Here is a 19,628-nt window from a genome sequence, read left to right on the forward strand (position 1 = left end):
TTCGTGGCATCTTCAGTTCCCCATGCTGCGTCCTGGTGCCTGTAGCTCTGCTGGGTGACCCTGTGTCTTGGGGAGCGTCTCACCCCCCAGAGAGGGCTGACTGATGGAAGGTCAGTTGGTCAGGGTTGCACTTGGGGACTGGGTCTACCCCAGAGCTGGTGGAGGCCCATGTGTCACCCAGGAGATGTCCCCACCTGCCCCAACACTTGGCCAGTGCTCAGAAAGTGGCCCCAGGGACTCGGCCATCCAGGAGAGGTGAGGGCCCTCTGAGGCCAAAGCGCTTCCTGAAAGGGGATCGGGGTGGGTCTGCACAGAGGAAAACATAGCCTGTGGTGTGTGCAGAGGCTGCCAGGGCACAAGGGCCCAACGTGGGGTGCGGTGGAGGTGATGTGGCCATGTGGGCAGAGTAGGGCGGAGAGGCCTGAGTCCTGGGGATGTGAGAGCTTGAGGCCTGGTGGTGGGGTGGAGGCCCACCCTTGTCCTGCACCCAGGGGCCTCACTGCCCATCCAAGGGAGGGACAGGGCCACACCTGTGGGCCCGTGTCAGGAGCTGGGGTGGGAGATTGGCCACCAGTGCCACTCTCCACCTAGACACATTTCATCCCTTCTCCACCACAGTTCTCGCCTCTAGGAAGTGGAATTATCAGTGGAAGATGATACGGAAAGATCCACTGATGGCCCTGGCACAGGCCAGCCTTGTCCCTGGGGCAGGATGGGACGGTCCTGAGAAGGCCCTGGGACACCCCAGGGGTGTCATAGTGGGAACTATGCCTTTGCAGTGCCCAGGTGAGACAGCACATGGTGTCACCCCAAGCATGGTACCCTGGGCTCAGTGACAAGAGGGGTGGGCAGGTCAGGACTGCACTGCCTTGGGGCCCATGCCCTGGGAGCCGCTAGCCCTATGATTCTGAGTCCTGGGGGACTGAGTGCATCGGCAGGGCCTGGAGCAGCTGGGAGTGGCCAACTGCCTCAGTGTGCACTGTGGCCACACAGGAGGGACAGCGGCCTTGAGAGTGTTCACAGCTGTTGCACAGCCATCCTGCACCGCGCTGGCCCTGGGATGGACTGCTGTCTAAGCTTTGTCATGCGGCTAGCAACGCACATTTACTATAGTCAGTCACCCTGGTACCAGCCGTAAAGGACGGGCAGGGACACACACACCACACCCCAGACACACGCACCCCCGACACACCACACCCCAGACACCACATCCCAGACACACACCACACCACACCCCCCCACACACACCTCAGACACCACACCCCCGACACACACCACACCCCATACACACCCCCGACACACACCACACCCCACACACCACACACCCACCACAGCCCAGACACACACCACACCCCACACAACCACACACCGCACCCCACACACACCACACCCCACACACACACCCCCCCACACACCACACCCCACACATACACCACACCCCCCACACACACCACACCCATCACACCCCCACACACACACCCGACACACACGCCCCCGACACACACCACACCCCAGACACACCCCAACACACACCACACCCCAGACACACACCACACCCCAGACACACACCACATCCCCCACACACCCCACACACCACACCCCACACACACCACACCCCACACACACCACACCCCACACACCACACACACCCCACACCCCACACACACACCACACCCCACACACACACCACACCCCACACACCACACCCCACACACACACCACACCCCACACACACACCACACCCCACACACCCCACACACCACACACATCACACCCCCCCACACACACCCCCGACACACACCCCTGACACACACCACACCCCAGACATACTCCTGACACACACCACACCCCACACACACACCACACCCCCCACACACACCACACCCCACACACACCACACCCCACACACACCACACCCCACACACCACACCCCACACACACACCACACCCCACACACACACCACACCCTAGACACATCCCACACACATCACACCCCCCCCACACACACCCCAGACACACACCACGCCAACACACACCACACCCCACACACCCCAGACACACACCACACCCCACACACCACACCCCCCCCACACACACCCCAGACACACACACCCCCACACACACCACACCCCCCACACACACCACACCCCAGACACATCCCACACACATCATACCCCCCACACACACACCCCAGACACACACCACACCCCCAACACACACCACACCCCAGACACACACACCCCAACACACACACCACACCCCAGATACCACACCCCACACACCACACCCCCCACACACATCACACACCACACCCCAGACACACACACCCCCACACACATCACACACCACACCCCAGACACACACACCCCCACACAAACCACACCCCAGACACACCCCAACACACACCACACCCCCCTCACACACCACACCCCAGACACACACCACACCCCAGACACACACCACATCCCACACACCACACCCCAGACACATCCCACACACATCATACCCCCCCACACACACACCCTAGACACACACCACACCCCCAACACACACCACACCCCACACACACCCCAACACACCACACCCCACACCACACCCTACACACACACCACACCCTCCCACACACACCACACCCCAGACACACACACCCCCACACACACACCACACCCCACACACACACCACACCCCCCACACACACACCCCACCCACACCACACCCCAGACACACACACCGACACATCCCAGACACACACATCACACCCCACACACACACCTGACACACACCACACCCCACACACACACCACACCCCAGACACACACACCCCGACACACACCAACCCCACACACCCCACACCCCAGACACACCCCACACCCCACACACACCACACCCCAGATACACACCGCATGCCCCCCACACACCACACCCTACACACCCCAGACATAACACATAACCACACCCCACACCCCAGACACACACATACCCCTGACACACACCACACCCACCCCAGATACACACCCTACCCCCCCAGATACACACCACACCCCAGACACACATCACACACCCCAGATACACACCGCACCCCCCACACACCACACCCTACACACCCCAGACACACACCACACACCCCACACACCACACCCCGACATACCCCTGACACCACACCTCACCCCAGATACACACCCTACCCCAGATACACACCATACCCCACACACCACACACCACCCCAGATACACACCATACCCCAGACACACAACACCCCCCCAACACACACCATCCCAGTCACATGCTACACATCCCAGACACACACGCCACATCCCACACACACATGCCCGACACACCGCACCCCAGACACACACCACACCCACACACATGCCACACCCCACCACAGATACCACCCCCACACATACACCCCACCCCACACAATCACACCCCTCACAACCACACCCCACACACACACCACACCCCACAAACTAGGTAGACTATGCCAGCCACATACCACACACCAAACACACCACACATGAGCATGACATATACCGCACACATGCCATGCACCGTACCCCCCACGCACACATCCCAGACACACATACCACACACACTACACAGACCACACAGCAGACATACCACACACCAGCACCACACCCCCTCACACCACATGCCACACACACCACACGCCAGCATCACACACACACCATACCTCCTTCATACACACCACACACACAAACCACACACCTACATACCACACACACCACACCAGCCACACACACCACACACCACACACACCACACGCCACATATATATCAGATACACCACATACATACAGATACACCACAATATACACCACACGACACATGTACCACAACACACACACCACACGACATAACATGCACATATCACAAACACAATCATGTCCACCACACAACACACACCATGTGCATGCACACAATAAATGCACAGCACAAAACATCACATACACCAAATCACACACACCACACACACATCAAACACCATACACACAGACCATGCATACTCACTGCACATGTGCACACATACCAATACACACCACACACACACACACACTGTACACACACCTAAAACCACCCCCATACACACCATACCAAACACAACCATTCACACATGCACCACACACAGCACAGCATACAACACACATCACACACACACCAATCATACCACTGTTAACACACACACACCACCATACATACTGCACACACCAAAGCACATACACACCACATAGACACATGCACGCTACCCACACCACACCACACACACAATCACGTCCACACATACACAACCATACACACACACACACAGTTGACTTAGGATCGTTTCAACTCACAGTGGGTTTATTGGGATGCAACCCCGTGGCAAGTGGAGGAGCATGTGTATTGACAAGGAGAGGAAAGCGGTCTGGAGCTGGTGGAGTAAAGTTAGCATGCAGCCGAGCTCTGCTCGTCTGAACTGATGAACCCAAGTTCCTCATGGATCACTCGGAATACAGATGGGTGAAAAAATAACCCCACCACCCGTGTGCCAGCACATAGCGCATCTGGTATACAAACGTAAGGATCGATAGCGATGAATGGCGGATGGGTTGTGTCTACATGTAGATACAAATCATGCACTTGTACATTAGTGTGCACACACAGAAACAGATCGATATAATTTTTTAACCAAAGTGCAGTCTTTACCCTGTCAGGGCCCTGCCTTCACCTCTGCCAGGACTATCTTCCATGTCAAGTTTAGACCCGTGTCATTTTCAAAGCTGATAATGGTTCCCCCATACTTTAGGCAGCATTTAGATATTTGGATTTGGGATGGCCTTTTATGTTTTAACTACAGTGTTAGAAATCAGAGCCCTTGGAACCACTGGGATCAGAGGGCAGCAGCAGAAGGTGCCCTTGGTCCTCTTTGAGGGGCCCAGGGCTCTGGAGAGGGCCCCCGTTCCTAGCGGCCACAGTGGCCTGTTGGCACGCATGTGTGTGTTCCAGCTGCTCTGTGACATTTCCCTTTGTTTCAGACTCTCTTGAAAGGCCACGGCTGTCGTGGGAATTAGTTGACCTTGTGTGTTGGGCCACCCTTGCTGGACAGGACAAGGTGGTGCTATCAACTCCCTGTGCTCTGAGGTCCTTAGCATGTTAGATGAGGCAGCTTCACCAGAAACTGTCCATGTCTCTTCTGTTATCTGTGATAATTCCACGTGCCTTTACAACACAGCTGTCTGGTTACCTGGGGTCTGGAAATGCCCTCGGTGCCTCAGTGGTGCCTTCCCACAGGCCCCCCATGGAGCCAGGCAATGCCTACAGATGCCTCAGTGGTACTTTCTCAGGTCCCTTTGCAGAGAAGAGGTTCAGGATTCCTGCCCACATTGATAAGGCGGCTTGGCCAGTAAGTGGCAGGCATGAACAGGTGCATTCCAGAAGCGCTGGGGCTGGTCCAGTGCCCTGAGTGGTCAGAGCATACCTGAGTGAAACGTTAGGCTGCGTCAGCCTGGTGACTGTCAGGGAGATGAGGACTCAGAGAAGGGAGCTGTCAGAATTGCTACCTATGTGGCAGGTGTCTCACTCTCTCCTCCCTCCTCTTGGGGCCCCTGGCTACTCTGACTTCAACAGAGGACAGAAAGGATGACCAACAAGGCCTCAGGGCATACCCCCAGCTGCACTGTCCTTGTCCCCAGAAGGGTCCCCAGAGTCTGGGAGGGAGGAGGGGCCATGGCCAGGATTAGAAAAGACCGTGCCCCAAGGAGAGAGCACAGAGATGGGCCAGGGAAGCAGTGGGATCCTCGGGAAAAGAGGCTGGGAGCAGGTGTCCGGGTGAGGCCCGGGCAGCAGGTACAGGCAGGGACAAGCCAGGAGTTCCCATCATGGAAGACATGATGGCCAGTGGCCAGCACTGTGTGCAGAGAATGGCCCCTCTGGGGATGTGCCCGCTGCCCCATTAGTTGCAGGAAGGCCACCTGGATGTGAGTTTGGGAGATGGGCTGGCCCCGAGGCAGCCAGCCCTGAGGTCAGAGTGGGCCACATGCATGGGGATGCCGGGAGGACACAGAGGAGTGCTGCAGGAGATGGCAGTGGGGACACTTTCCAGGATGGGCCTGAGCAACTCAGTCACTGGGTGGATGTCTCACCACCCCTCCAGGCCTTCCTCAGGGCGAGGCCACTGCCCAGAGGGCACCTGGTTTATCGCAGAGTAGAATCAGCTCCACATTTTGTAATCACATCCACAAAGCTCTGAAGCCATGGTGGTCCTGGCACCAGCTGGCTCCGTTAGAGGCTTGGGGTGGGAGTGAGCAGGTGGGAGGTGCCCCAGTGACAGGCTGAGTGCTGGAGCCCAGGCTGCCAGCAGCCTCCCCAGACTTCTGAGTAGATGTAATAAACCCAGCCCTGGTGAATAAACCTGGCCCTTGCTTATACCAAGGTGATCAGTCTTCTCACAATAGTCCTAGCTGTAGGAGAAAGATCATTACCTACGGCATCTGCCACAGCAGTTAAAGTTTATTTGCCTTCAACTTAAGCTAGTTGCAGTGACAGGAAGGGCCAGGGGGAAATATCTGTCCTCAGGACCTCTACCCTAGATCCTTGTAAGCCACAACAACTTCCCTTCTTTGAGGGCACGACCAGTGTCACCTGGCTCGCCACTGGGAAGAGCCAAGGCACATCCAGGTTGGTGGCTGCTGAGCCCCACAGCATCAGACCAGCCTCTTGTCCCCACCCCACAGAGGCCAAGGGGGTGATCTGGGAGTAGCACCCCAGCCTGGCCGCTCTCTTGAGGTAACAGGGTTGGATGGTTAGGGGGCTTGGAGCACTGGCCCAAGCAAGAAACCAGTGGTGTTTTCAGGAGGCCCTGCTGGGAGATGGAAGACAGCTCCCCACTGGGGGCCCAGGATTCCAGGAGCTCCCCAGCAGTCCTCCGTGGGACATACTTGGGTTTGCACCTGCTGCCCTGTCCCGCTGAGGGTGCGGTGCTGATGGGGTAGCCCTGCACACTGATGGTAACTCTCACTTTCCCTCTCTCTCATGCATTCAGAAAGAGATGGATAGTTTAAAAAGGAATACATGGAACGTAAGTACTTCTTTAACATCTTTAATGTCTTATGATGATCAAGCACGTATTTAAATAGTATTTACTGATGCCTGTTAGCGGTGGTAAGCATGTGTCTGTTTCTGCTCACACCCCGAGTGTAGAGCTTTGAGGGTTTTGCAGTCAGTGGTCCCATGATGGGGCGTTGGGTGATTAATCCAATCCAGCTTAGGCCACCCAGATTCTTAGTCATGAGAACCTTCCAGAGGCTCCTGTGACTCAGTGACTCCAGTCCCCTGGGTGGTTCTTGGTGCAGGTCACATGAGGGAGGAGACCGGGCTTTTATAGAACTCACTTCACTGTCTGTTCAAAGAAAAGTGTTACTTGATCATAACAGCTCAAAAAAATCTGTTTCTTAAAATGAGATTTTACCTGGATGCCCATCAGCTGGGAAAGGGAATATCTATTCCCCAGTTGATGGGCACCTAGATGTACATAGAGACATATGTTTGTACATCTATGTAATATGTACTTATATTTGTAGATAGATACATGGAATTATCTGTGGCCAGAGTCCAAAACATTTTGAGTGGGAAAAAACAAATCATAGAGTGTTAAGTTTGTTTTTTTTTTTAATTCTGCACAAAAACCAAACCTGTTCACAAGGGCTTGTCCACCAGGCCAGGGCCAGATGGGCCGCCAGGCAAAACAGTTTTGGAGCATCTTCTGAATTTCCTTGAGTTTACAGAATGTTTCCTTCAAAGTAACACTTTTATAAAAAATTATTATTATAAAAGCAATGCTTGTTTAAGTTTGGAAACTCCAGGGAAGTATAAAGAAAAAATTTAAACAATCCCAAATTTAACCATCCAGAGGTAGTTACCACCAGCATCCCGGCCATTTTTAGGTCATGACTATCTACGTTCACACATGTATACATGGGTGTGTACATATATACACACACTCCTAGATATTCTTTCACTTAATAGTATTTTTCTGTGTTGCTGAATATTCTTCGATGGCACTTCGAATGAGTGACTTGTGGCCCCCTTCTTGGACATTTCCCAACTCCTCACTGATAGAAACAGGGCTTCACTGGGCCCATGATTGCCTCGGGACTCATTCCTAGGACTGCCCAGCTAAAGGGTCTGAGCTTGGTCAAGTCCTTGGGAGGAGCATTCTCTGGTGATCCTGGACAGTGGGGAATTGTTGACCAAGAGACTGGACAAAGATGAGCAGATGCCACAGTCAGTAAAGCAGGGAAAATGCATTACTAAAGTCAGCTTCATTAAACTGGCGATCTCTTCTTTTCAAAAATCCAGCATGTGCCACAGAAATGGAAAGCTCTCTGGCCACTACTGTCCTGCCCAGGGAGGGAGCGTGGGTCCACCCACACCATTTAATACCTGTAACTGGATGCACCTCTGCCCCTACACCTGAGAACAAGGCCAGTTTTTGTGTGTGCAGGTACTTTGGACTCTTTTGGCTCTGGAATTTGTTTTACCTGCTCAGTGTTCTGAACTCCTTCCTTTTCACTACTAAGCATTCTCCATGAAGCCACACTTCATTTTGTCATTCCGAGGTTGATGGGCATCTAGGGCAAATCTAACTTCTAAAGACCAATTCTTATGAGGTGTCATGGTCAAGCAGAGGCCATGACCGGCACTGGTCTAGGTGGCCCATGGCCCATTTGGGGGCCTTGGTGGGCCTCGAGGAAGGGCAGGTGCTGGTCAGGGAGCCAGGTCACTAGGCAGCAGGTGGGAGGGTGTCACCCCAGTCCACGCTGCTGGGGTGCCTGGCCTGATGCAGGCTGCGCCTGAGGGAGACAGAAGCAGCAGAGTAGGCTGGCCGGCCTCCCCAGCCCCACCACAAGCAGGAGCTTCAGAGACAGAAGGAGCACCTGCACTCCCTCACCTGCCCTCCAGGGCCTGGCCTGGCCCTCCCCGCCATCCCAGCTCAACTCCAGGGTCTGTACGCTCTGGGGCTGGAGCTTAGTGGGAGCGTGGCCCCCCTCAGCCCTTTCTGCATTTGAGGGGAAGCCAGTGTGCGAAGCAGATCAAAGTGGATGTGCTTGTTTTTCCTTCAGTAAGGAACAGGGAGTTGAGCCTGTCCCAACATGGCCAGCAGCCCCTGGAGGGCCAACAGACTTCACAAGCAAGGAAGGCCGGGAGGTGACCTGCTGACCAGAACTTACTTGTGCCCCTCCCCCCCGCCCAAAACCCCCAACATTCTGGTTTTCACAGCCCCACCCCAGCCACCTGGAACAAATACAGAGTCTAGGAGTAGCCCTCAGGGTTGGCCGCGCAGACTTCTTGCCCTGGGATGAGGCTGGCCTCCCCAGGCGAGGCAGCCTGGGCCACAGGGGAACGTCTCTGCCTCGCCCACCCTCCTGATCTCTCCATCAGACAAGCTGAGGCCAGCCAGGCTCCACCCTGGCAGGTTGCAACAGATGGTCTGAGTGTGTGTGAAGTAACTGGCCTCTCTACTTTTTTCAATAAGTAATTAAGATCAAAAGCCCAGAGAAAAACAACAGAGGTTTGCGGTAGAAGTGGCCAATGTCGGGCCCAGAGTCCATGCTCAAGGCTGGAAGCCCATCCTGGATGTGCTGCACTCGGCAGTCCCAGTGTAATTCTGCAGGGCCCGGCCCCTGCCAGGGTCTGAGCTCTCCAGCCTGTGGCATCTACTCCCCTCCAAGCCCACCCCAGGTCCCAGTGTCTCAATTGGAGAGACAGGCCCTCATGGTCCCCACTCTGGCCCAGCCCCCTCTGCACACAGCTGGCCGAGCTCTGGGCCTCTCCATGCTGTGGCCCTGGTGATGGCAGAGCCTTGGGATGTCTCTGTCCATGTGGTCACAGGACATGTGTGTGGCAGCAGGGCCATGGTGGGGTGGGATGCTGTTCCAAGGCCCAGAACCATTCCATAAGAAACCAGCACAGCGCTGCAAGAAAGGGGGTCCTAGGGGACACAGGCCACACAGGTGTGCTTTGAAAAATGGCAATTAAGGTCAAAGAGCAGGAAGTCCACAGGACAGGGGCCAAGGCCAAGGCTCCCGCTGGCCATGGGAAGCCACCTCCAGGGCAGTCCCAGGGACTGAATTGGAAGTTGTCCCAAGTCACTTCAGGTCCAACTGGGACAGCAGAGGTAATCCCCCTGCACCCTCGTGGGGCAGCTTCTTTGGGTCCTAAATGTGGACTCAGAGGTGGAAACGGTCTGTGCCCCCAGGTCCTGCAGACATTCGCTTTGTCTGGGAGAAGAATGGGCGAGCTCTGGAGACCTGTGTCCCTGTGCAGACCCATGCACTGCCCAATGGCAGGGCCCATGCACTCAGCTGGCTGCAGGACGCCATCAGGGAAAGCGCTGAGTATCGCTGCTCTGTCCTCTCCTCAGCAGGGAACAAGACTTCGAAGGTGCAGGTTGCTGTGTTGAGACCTGGTAAGTGATTCCCATGCCCACTGTAACCCTTTTATGAGGTAATTTTTCACTATTTACAATGGCAGTTAAAAAACAGCTGGAAAGCATGCTTGCACGGTGGCATTTTGGGTTTGGGATTTATTGGCTTTCCATTGAGAAAGGTGGCCAGTGGGCATCAAGGGTGCCATAAAGGCCTACAGAGCTTTGACCTGGGGACCCTGCTTGTTTTCCAGAAGTGACCCACCAGGAGAAGTGGACCAGAGAGCTCTCCGCCTGGAGGGCTGTGGCTGGGGAGCACGACCGGATGATGCAGAGCTGGAGGAAGGCGTGGGTAAGTGGCCGCAGCCGGGCAAAGAAAGGAGGGCTGGAGTCAGGGGCAGGGCACCTGCCACATCCAGTGGATCTTTCAAGGGCCCCATTCAGCATGGACCCCACTTGTTCCCTCTCAGCCCCGGAGCAGTTTCCTTTATGAAATCTGCAACACTGGGGGGAAATCCCACGTCTTGTTGCTGAGGCTGCAGGAGATCAAGGGGCATCTGGCCCCAGCCCTTAAAAGAGACTGAAGGGAGGCGAGACTGGGAGGGACTCACAGGTGGGGCTGTCTGGTTAGATGGGCCCCCACGGCCACCCCATTCTCTGTACAGAGCACTCAGCGAGTCACTCCTTTGAGGAGGGCAGGAAACCTGGACAGGTGGGGAACCCTCCAGGTAGCTCCTGGCTGGATGCCTCACCTGAGGCACCTGCTGGAGGGATCAGGGGGAGTGGCTTCCTGAGCTAAGCCCTGGCAGGAACTGGGCTACAGCATGGAAGCTGCAGGCAGCGGGGCAGAGGCTCCCTAGAGGCTCCCTGTCTCCCCACGGAGACAAAGTTGTCCAGCCCCGGCTCCCAAATAGCCGATACAGAAGGCAAAGGCAGGGATTCATCACTGTGTGTGCTACCACCTGCGGTGGGGTCTGCAGCACTCAAGTGAGTGCATTAAAGTGTGTGGGTTACGTGGCTGCCAGCAGTACACCCCCGAACTGTTGCCACCAAAGGCTGGGCATTTACAGCTGATCTTCTGTACTTCAGCACACACAGGCTCCCTCTCTCCAGCCCTCCTGCCTCTCAGCACAATCTGGGAGTGGAGTGAATGCGCTGCTGCTCTGCCTTCCTGTCACATATGGGAGAACCACTCCTGGCATTTGGATCTTTAGACTCCAAGGAGGGGAACCACAACAGGGGGCTGAGGCCTTGAGTGCTCTGCCTGGGATGGGCTATGAGACAGACTGAGCTGCAGAGCAGGAAAGGCCCATCCGTTCCGCCAAGGATTCAAAGACCACATTGTTCTTTCAGGAAAGCTGTAGCAAGGACACCCTGTAGCCACCAGGAAGGAATCCCTGACACCGACCTCAACCCCAACAAGACCCTGCTGCCACTGACCACAGCCACCCCCGGAGAAGGCCTGGTCCCCCACAACTGTGAGCTGTCTTGCCCAAGCCTGCTCTGAACACAGCCATTGGGCCACCACCTGATGGGCAGAGGCGGGACAGTGGAGAAGCCTGGAACCCAAGTGGGCCTGTGACAGGAACTAAGACTTAAAAAATTAGGTGCTTACCTGGGACAGTAAGTTCTGTCTGGCACAAGCAGGTAACCAGGATGGCTAACAGGCTTCGATAGCTGTTCGTGAACTAAAACAGCAGGGTGTGTGCAGGTTCCTCCTCTACGGTCAGGCAGCAGGCTCTGAAGGCTGATCCTACACCGTCCCAGTGACTCCCCTTTACAGAGTGCCCCCACCCCCTAACAGCCAACAGGGTTAGCATGGCCAGCACAGATCGCTGCTTTTATTGATGCAAATCAAGCCTGCTGCTTCTCCTCCCTGCAGACTTAGCCAAGGAACTCCAAGATGCATGACCGGGACAAGAAAAGGTGAGACTCCACATGGAAATCCCTTGCCCTAAACCTTGAATGACTGTGAGATGCGATCTGGGAGTGCATCTGTCAAGTCTTTGTGTTTTCTTCACTAACCTCAGAATACGGGGCTCTATTTTATCAAGCGCTGCAGTTTATGCCTCTGTCCCGTCAATGCTCAGCTTCTGCAACAGGACACCAAACTTGATGCAGAAAGCCAAATAGGTCAATTATGCAAATCTCCTGGTGCCATATTAAATTTCTTGACAATGGAATGAGTCTCATGAGTGTTTTGTTCTACCTGCTTTCAAGTCTCTAATTATTAAAGCTGTATCTCTGAAGACTGTGTCACTGTGTGTGTGAACTTGTCCTAAAGCTGCTCAGCCTTTAATCTTATACACACGTCTCTTCTTGTCTGTTGAATGACAGTTTTCATGTCTATCATAAAACCAAAGCCTCTGTTAAAAGTCAAGCCGCACCCCTCTGGTGATCCTAGCAAATACTGAGTGTCTTCCCAGCAGTGTGACAATGACCTGTTTTGCATCCCCTCTTTCTGGAGCTGGACAAATTCTCTACCAGCCTTTGTGTGGGATCAGCATACATCGCCTGCTAATTCCTTCAGGATCCATCACAACAGGTGTCCTGAAGATGCTGGAGACACCCTGGTTGTCTCCACACGTTCCCCCTCCGCACCCCAAGTCGAGAGGCCCAGCTGCCTGTGAGGTGTGTGCTTGCCCATCCAGCCAAGGATGCCAGTCTTGCTCACGGAACCATCACATACTCATAACCTGAAGTTTTCCTGTAAAATATCCATCAGCTCACTGTGGTTCTTGCTTTGGGTGTGGCTTCAACCACTACAAACTGCTGAGTGAAATGCTATGGGCTTTAGGCTTATATTCTTGGTGCTGTTTTCTGTCTTCTCCTGAAGTCTGGATTTCAAGCACTTCCACGCTTAACAAAATAATTACATACTTGAAGTTTTCGTAATGTGGAGTGTTCTACTGGGAAATGGAGTTATGAGGATGAATTTCTGAGTCTTTCTTTGCTCTGCTGGAAAAAATAAAAATAGAGTTGTACATTGTTCAGTTAAATGACTGTACTTGGCGCCCCTGGCCCAGAGCTGTGTGCTACATGCGGCACCATCTGCACGTTGAGGGAGCTGAAGTCACCTGCAGCAGTGGCCTCAGCTGGAGTCCTTCACTGCCAAGAAAATGATAGCATCACCAGGCAACCATGTGATGAGAGTTTGGTTAAATCCCAGGAAAAGGAAAGCTCTCAGCAGCCGCATGAAATGTTGAAAAGCCTACCTACTCTGTGTAAGCTGCTTTTATCTTAGGATTAGTAAAACAAATATCACAGACCTAGAGAGCTCTAAAAAGGGGCTTTGAGCAGAGGAATTCATCTCTAGTAGAGATCTTTTTTTGATTTATCAAATTTTAAAATTCTAGCTGCTGAGTGCAGCTGATAGGCTATTTTGTCTTTTTCCCCACAAATTAATTTTGGAACTTTTATTCTCAAATAATCTCCTATTTTCAAACTTACCACGACTTGCTACTTACTGATGAGGGGAGGAGGAAGCAGGAAAGACCTCTCCTTTCCTGCTGGCCCCGCTGACTGCCCTGAAAGATAAATGGGTGGAGATGACTTGCTGCTTGGGACTACTGATGGCCTGGCTGACCACATCTACTTCCCATGTCTAAACAGCTCAGAACGTGTAAAGAACAGCAAGGCTCACACTGGTCACTGTGAGCTCCACAGATGACAGGGCAGACGGTGCCTTCATACACCAACCTCTGGTCACATTTCCAGCCCTGCTCATAGCATGTCATTTCTGACTCATTATTCCAATTTTATGTACTCATCACAGGCTGCTTCTCAAGAGGTACAATATTGGCATGACTGAATTCAATTAAGAGCACTTTCAAAGCCAAAACAATACAAAAAGCAGTGAAAATTCTTTCCTGCCATTGGCTGTGGTGAAAACGTAAGCGCAGGTTGGGATTGAGCCAGGATCTGGCTCCGGCAGGTCTGTGCAGTGCTGGAGGCTTTGACAATCACTACTTCCAGACCTAGGAGTGCTGGGGATAGCAGAACCCCCACTACGCGGCCCCCTTTTATTTCAGGGCCCAGACTGTCCAAAGGAGGTAAATTAAGACATAGGAATCATCAAGTAAGACAGAGACCACTGAGAAGCCTAAAATCACCAGAGTCTGAAACAAAATTTAATAATTACTCTTTATTTAAAATAAATAAGCCCTCTTACTTACAGGGAAAATATGAAAGCAAACTCTGTCCTCCTGGTCTAAGAAACCACATTCAGAATATGTTCATTGAAAAAGGAAAGATTTGTTGATTATCAAACAAATCTAGGTACTTCAATACACATTGTTTCTTTGAAAAATAAAGACTGAAAGGAATAATTCATTTCAAAAAGTCACAGGTTAGAAAACCAATTTTCCTTCTGAGGCTCATTTTAGCAAATCCTCCAAGTGTTCCCAAATCTTTTAAAAAAGCTACATCCCCTGAGAAAGGGCCCTTTCCCTGTAGCCCTCTTGCTCTGACACCAGCAGCCCTGTACCCTTCTGCCAAGTGGCTCCCTGCAGGACAGTGCTGTTGCCGGGCAGGAATGGCCCTCCATGGCAACCTCCAGCAGGCAGGAGCTCACCACCTGCTTTCTGCAAACTCACTCACTTGGCTCAGCTATTCTGCAATGGAGAGGAAGTTTCCTTAGCAGCCAAAGTATTCTAAGTATCACATTTTCCAGTATTTTCCAGATCCATAGTGTGCTCAGAAAGCCAGAGCTGTATCACCAGACTTTTAGAGAAGATTAACACCTGCACATCTGAGTGACCTTTAACAGGCTCCGCAGCACTGAACGCCTGCAGACACTGCTTCATGTGCCCTTTAATGCTGATCAATTTCCAGATTCAACAGTTACACAAATTACATTGTCATGAAAAACTGAGAAGAAAAAGCCCCAAAGTCTTTTTCAGACCTCCCCTCCTTACCCAAAATACAGACACACAGGCAAGAACTCTCATAAATTCAAATTCATCATTTGAGAGGTTGAAGCCTCCAAGGATTCTTCTAGCTCCAGGGTACATCCACTGTATGCTTCCAGATGTTTTTTCCAGATTTCAACTAAAATGAGAAAACAGCACGAGTGAGGAATAGGCATCAACAAGTAGGAAAACTCCTGTAAGAAAACCAGCAGCATGAGAGAGGGAGCCTGTGGCCACTGCCCAGCAGCTCACGGTGCTCAGAGGTGCCCTGGCAGACGTTCACTCACTGTTCTCAGCCTGCTGGGCCGGGCTGCCCCTTATTGAGGAGAAGCTGGGGGGCCATCTTCTATAGGGCAGCTGGGGCCTTGTGTAGGTGGGCTAGGAGAGGACTGAACCTTTACTTGGCCTTCCAAGCCTGTCTTGGGTACAGCTATCCTTAAGGCCACCCATTGTCAAAAGACATCTGACTTGAAGTCTGAGACAGTCACTGACAAGCCCTTCCCACTTCAAAAGTCTGATAATACCTCTTAGGCAATGGGCTGGACTTACCAGGCCCTGCTACTCAGCTGGTCTTGCAGCATTGTCAAGCTGCTCTCCTAGGGACTCTAATTAAAGTCAGTAAATAACTTAAGAGGACACTCGACCTGACACAACTCTCCCTTAAGCACTCACTGTAGTGTGGCTCTTCTTTTTCTGTCAGGGCTGGGGGGCCATCTTCTGCAGGGCAGCTGGGGCCCTGTGTGGGTAAGCTGGGAGGTGCCTGAGGCCTGGGCTCTCCCACCAGCTCCTGCTGCACATTCTCCAGCATGGTCTTGTACGCCTGTCGGGCCGCCATTGTCAGCTCAACCATCTTGTGGAACTGATCCTTGGGCACAAGTGAGAGCACACAGGTAACATCCCAGCTACAGAGGACACGGGTCCCTCAAACTCAGCAATGGCCACCTCCACAGAGAAGCAGGGGTGACATGGGGTAATGTGGACCTCATGCTTATGGGTGGGTACCAGGGATGCTGCCCCAGAGGAAAGAGTGGGCTAGGCCGATTTCTTGGGCCTGCCTGAGGTGCCACTATGTCAGCAGCAAGCCCAGAACAGAGCTCAGTTCAGAACCAGACAACCCATGCTGTCAAGGAGACAAAGGCTACTTTTTTATAAGAAGGTTCTGCCTAAGTGGTGGCTCCTCCTCAATGACAGCCTACTGGAGGTTCTGGGGCTGCTCTGTGGGTGAGCCCACACTGACCACCTGCCCCCACTTCCTCCCACGGGCAGTGACTGAAGAGGCCTGTGCCCTGTGCACTCACCTGGGCCCCATCATAGCTGAAGATCCCCACCACACTGACAGGAACTGCCTTATTCAAACTGCGCCCCAGAGCTTTGCGGTTGAGAGCAAACACAAAGGGAATGTTCTGCTCACAGGCATAATCAATAATTGTGTGCAAAGTGTCATCCAGCCCACCTGGTCAAAGGACAATGAAAAATGACAGGAAGACATGTCACATGGAGTGTGGTGTTAATACTGGTTGCAAAGAGCTTTTTCTTAGCAACACACCCATCTATGATTTTATATCGAAGGCAGAGGCCCCTGAAAATACAAGGAGAAAGCAAGTTGCAGAATCAACTCTCCAAAAATATGGGGAAAAATGGAAAGAAAACACACAGCTGGTATTGTCTTAACAGGAAAAGTTAACTATTAGTATTACTGAAACTTACCACCTATTAGCTCCTGTGTCCTCCCCCAAATCCCAAAAGGCAGACAGATGCTGTGTCCTCACTGACAGATGCACAACCAGAGGCACAGAAAGGTTAAATTTCTTATCCCACATTGTACCCCTGGTCGAGGCACAGGTCTGGCTCCCGAGGGCTCACCACCCTCTAATCCCTGACCCTGCTTCTGGGCCAGGGACCAGCCAAGGCTGGTGCACCAGAGAGAGGAAGGAGGTGAAATGAGCACCATGTGCAGGTGATGCACCTGGAAAACCCAACAGCACCTGAGAAGTACTCCTAACAGCATGAGAAATACATGAGGGGGTGTGGCACAAGTCTCTATACACACGCACACAACAGCCAGTTGGCATATATCAAAGAGATGACTCCATTTACAACAGCAGCACAAGACTATAGTTGGTAGGAATGAATTTTTCAAGAAACATGAAAAGATTTACAGGCAACTTCTGCATGCTGTTAAAGAACGCAATACCAGCCTACGCAACATAGTAAGATCCCATCTCTACAAAAAAAAAAAAAGAAGAAAAAAAATTTGCCCAGTGTGGTGGTATGTGCCTGTAGTCAATCTACTCAGGAAGCGGAGGCAAGCTCAGTAACTTGAGCCCAGGAGTTCAAGGCTGCAATGAGCCATGATCATGCCACTGCACTCCAGCCTGGGCAACAGAGTGAGACCCTGTCTTTTAAACCATCCCCGCAACAGAAAATCTGAACAAATGAAAAGGCACCTATGCTCCTGCATAGAATGATCCAAAATGATGAAATGTCAACTCCACATTAATCTAACACTTTAAAACAGCGGTCCCCAATCTTTTTGGCACCAGGGACTGGTTTCGTGGAAGACAATTTTTCCATGGACAGGGGAAGATGGTTTTGGGATGAAACTGTTCCACCTCAGATCATCAGGCATTAGTTAGATTCTCATAAGGAGCAGGCAACCTAGATCCTTCACAAGCGCAGTTTACAACAGAGTTTGTGCTCCTATGCGAATCCAACGCTGCTGCTGTTCTGACAGAAGGCAGAGCTCAGGCAGTAATGCTCACCTCCTGCTGTGCCACCCAGTTCCTAACAGGCCCCAGATAATACTGGTCTGCAGCCCAGGGGTTGGGGATGCCTGCTTTAAAATACTGTAAGTTACTACAGACGGGATTTCACTGAGAAATAAAAAATATGGAAAAAATATAAAAAGATGTCAGGCTAACATGGTCAGGTATTAAAGTTTACTATAAAGGTACCATAGTGTAAACAAGGTGATGCAGATTAACAGGTTGGACGCCAGAAAAAACCGGAGTTTGATGGAAACAGCATGTGAGGAACAGCATTTCAGTTTAGTTAGGGAGAAGATCCTAGAGGACTGGGTGGGCCCATCCTGTCCATCTTAGACCACAATAAATCCTACCTAAACATACACAAATGAAGGAACCAGGAGATACACAGAATTTTAAAAGCAAACCTTTTAAACGCTGGAGTGGGAAGGCTGAGAAATAACACAATACCTAGATGCAACTAAAAAATGAAATACCAATATATAAAACACCTAAAGTCTCTGCACGGCCAATTTTTTTTTTGGTGGAGAAACTGACAAACCAGAAGAAACACTTGGAACTCTTACCCAAAGGGCTAACTTATAAAAAAGGTACAAATCAATCTAAAAGAGGTCAACATCCCAAAAGCAAATGGGCAACAAATATGAACAATTCACAGAAAATGCCAAGCTTCTGATGCTGACCCTCCCTCATAAGAAAACTGCTAATAAAAACTCCTGGAGAGGATGCTCACACCACCCTGGGAGAGAACACAGTGGTCTCTGGAGGAAGGCACAGCATATGCTTTCGAGTTACCAAGGCACAGAGCATTGTAGGCCAGGCATCTGGCCTACAGGATACTCACCCAGTCCTTACAGAGCAACTGTAAAAAACAACAACTGTTTACAATTAGCATAGTATCACCTGGAATCTACTTACATATCGATCCTCTCATTTCAAGAGAAGAACTTCTCCAATGCACGTCCTACCATACTGTGGAAACTGGGAACTCATTCTGCATCTAGTTGGATGGGAGATTAATTTCTAAGCCCACAGCCCTTATTCTGCCCACACCTTGCCCCTGATCTACCCAAAGCATTTGCAAAGTGATGAGGAGGCAGCCTCCTGGGATAGAAACTTTGAAGAAAAAGACCAGTTCCAGATGGGCTGGGGAAAGGGGAGATTGGGCAGAGGTGGGGTGGAGTGTTCCGTATTCCTGAGGTATACTTACAGTGAAATCTATATTCAGTTTGTCAGGGGAGACATATGAAGTCCCCCGTAACATCAGATGCATCTCTCTCACTGGAGGGTTTCTGCCTGGTGTCCACCCCAGCTCCCGGGAGTGAATCTCAAATGTTATTTGAGCACTGTGCAGAAACAACCTAACAGAGCAGGTTTGGCTGCTGTCCTCTCGAGGCTGCCTGCCAGGTTGGCCCTTGGTTGGGGTCTGTGAACTTGGATTTTGGGAGGGTTCCCACCACCTTAACTGGTAAGAGTAACTCACTGTGCCTCTATGGTGTGCAAACACTGTGGTTTCTGCTGAACACCT

General features: G+C 52.2%; 2 protein-coding genes across 42 annotated transcripts in view; one reads left to right on the forward strand and one right to left on the reverse strand.

Moving 5' to 3' along the window:
* Positions 1–12,608, forward strand: part of SEMA4D (semaphorin 4D) — a 137,191-nt gene extending 124,583 nt beyond the window's left edge. For 3 of the 6 annotated variants that reach the window (XM_057298695.1, XM_057298694.1, XM_055091795.1), the window contains 3 exons: positions 10,258–10,467; positions 10,680–10,777; positions 11,779–12,608. In XM_057298695.1, the coding sequence (XP_057154678.1) occupies positions 10,258–10,467; positions 10,680–10,777; positions 11,779–11,805 (335 nt within the window). In that variant the 3' untranslated portion in view covers positions 11,806–12,608. Of the gene's footprint in view, positions 1–618; positions 968–7,041; positions 7,078–8,357; positions 8,503–10,257; positions 10,468–10,679; positions 10,778–11,778 lie in introns of those variants that run through there. The other 3 variants (XM_055091797.2, XM_063594348.1, XM_055091796.2) reach the window with 3 other exon arrangements.
* The window catches only part of SECISBP2 (SECIS binding protein 2), a 50,279-nt gene continuing 37,733 nt past the window's right edge, over positions 7,083–19,628 (reverse strand). For 7 of the 36 annotated variants that reach the window (XM_055091801.2, XM_063594344.1, XM_063594342.1 and 4 more), the window contains 4 exons: positions 16,634–16,788; positions 16,008–16,200; positions 15,342–15,474; positions 9,514–13,383 (listed from right to left, as the gene is read on the reverse strand). In XM_055091801.2, the coding sequence (XP_054947776.1) occupies positions 15,371–15,474; positions 16,008–16,200; positions 16,634–16,788 (452 nt within the window). In that variant the 3' untranslated portion in view covers positions 9,514–13,383; positions 15,342–15,370. Of the gene's footprint in view, positions 7,399–7,649; positions 13,384–13,892; positions 13,953–14,549; positions 15,475–16,007; positions 16,201–16,633; positions 16,789–19,628 lie in introns of those variants that run through there. The other 29 variants (XR_008619680.2, XR_008619675.2, XR_008619684.2 and 26 more) reach the window with 9 other exon arrangements.

Source organism: Pan paniscus, chromosome 11 (assembly GCF_029289425.2).
Source record: "Pan paniscus chromosome 11, NHGRI_mPanPan1-v2.0_pri, whole genome shotgun sequence".
Taxonomy (NCBI): domain Eukaryota; kingdom Metazoa; phylum Chordata; class Mammalia; order Primates; family Hominidae; genus Pan; species Pan paniscus.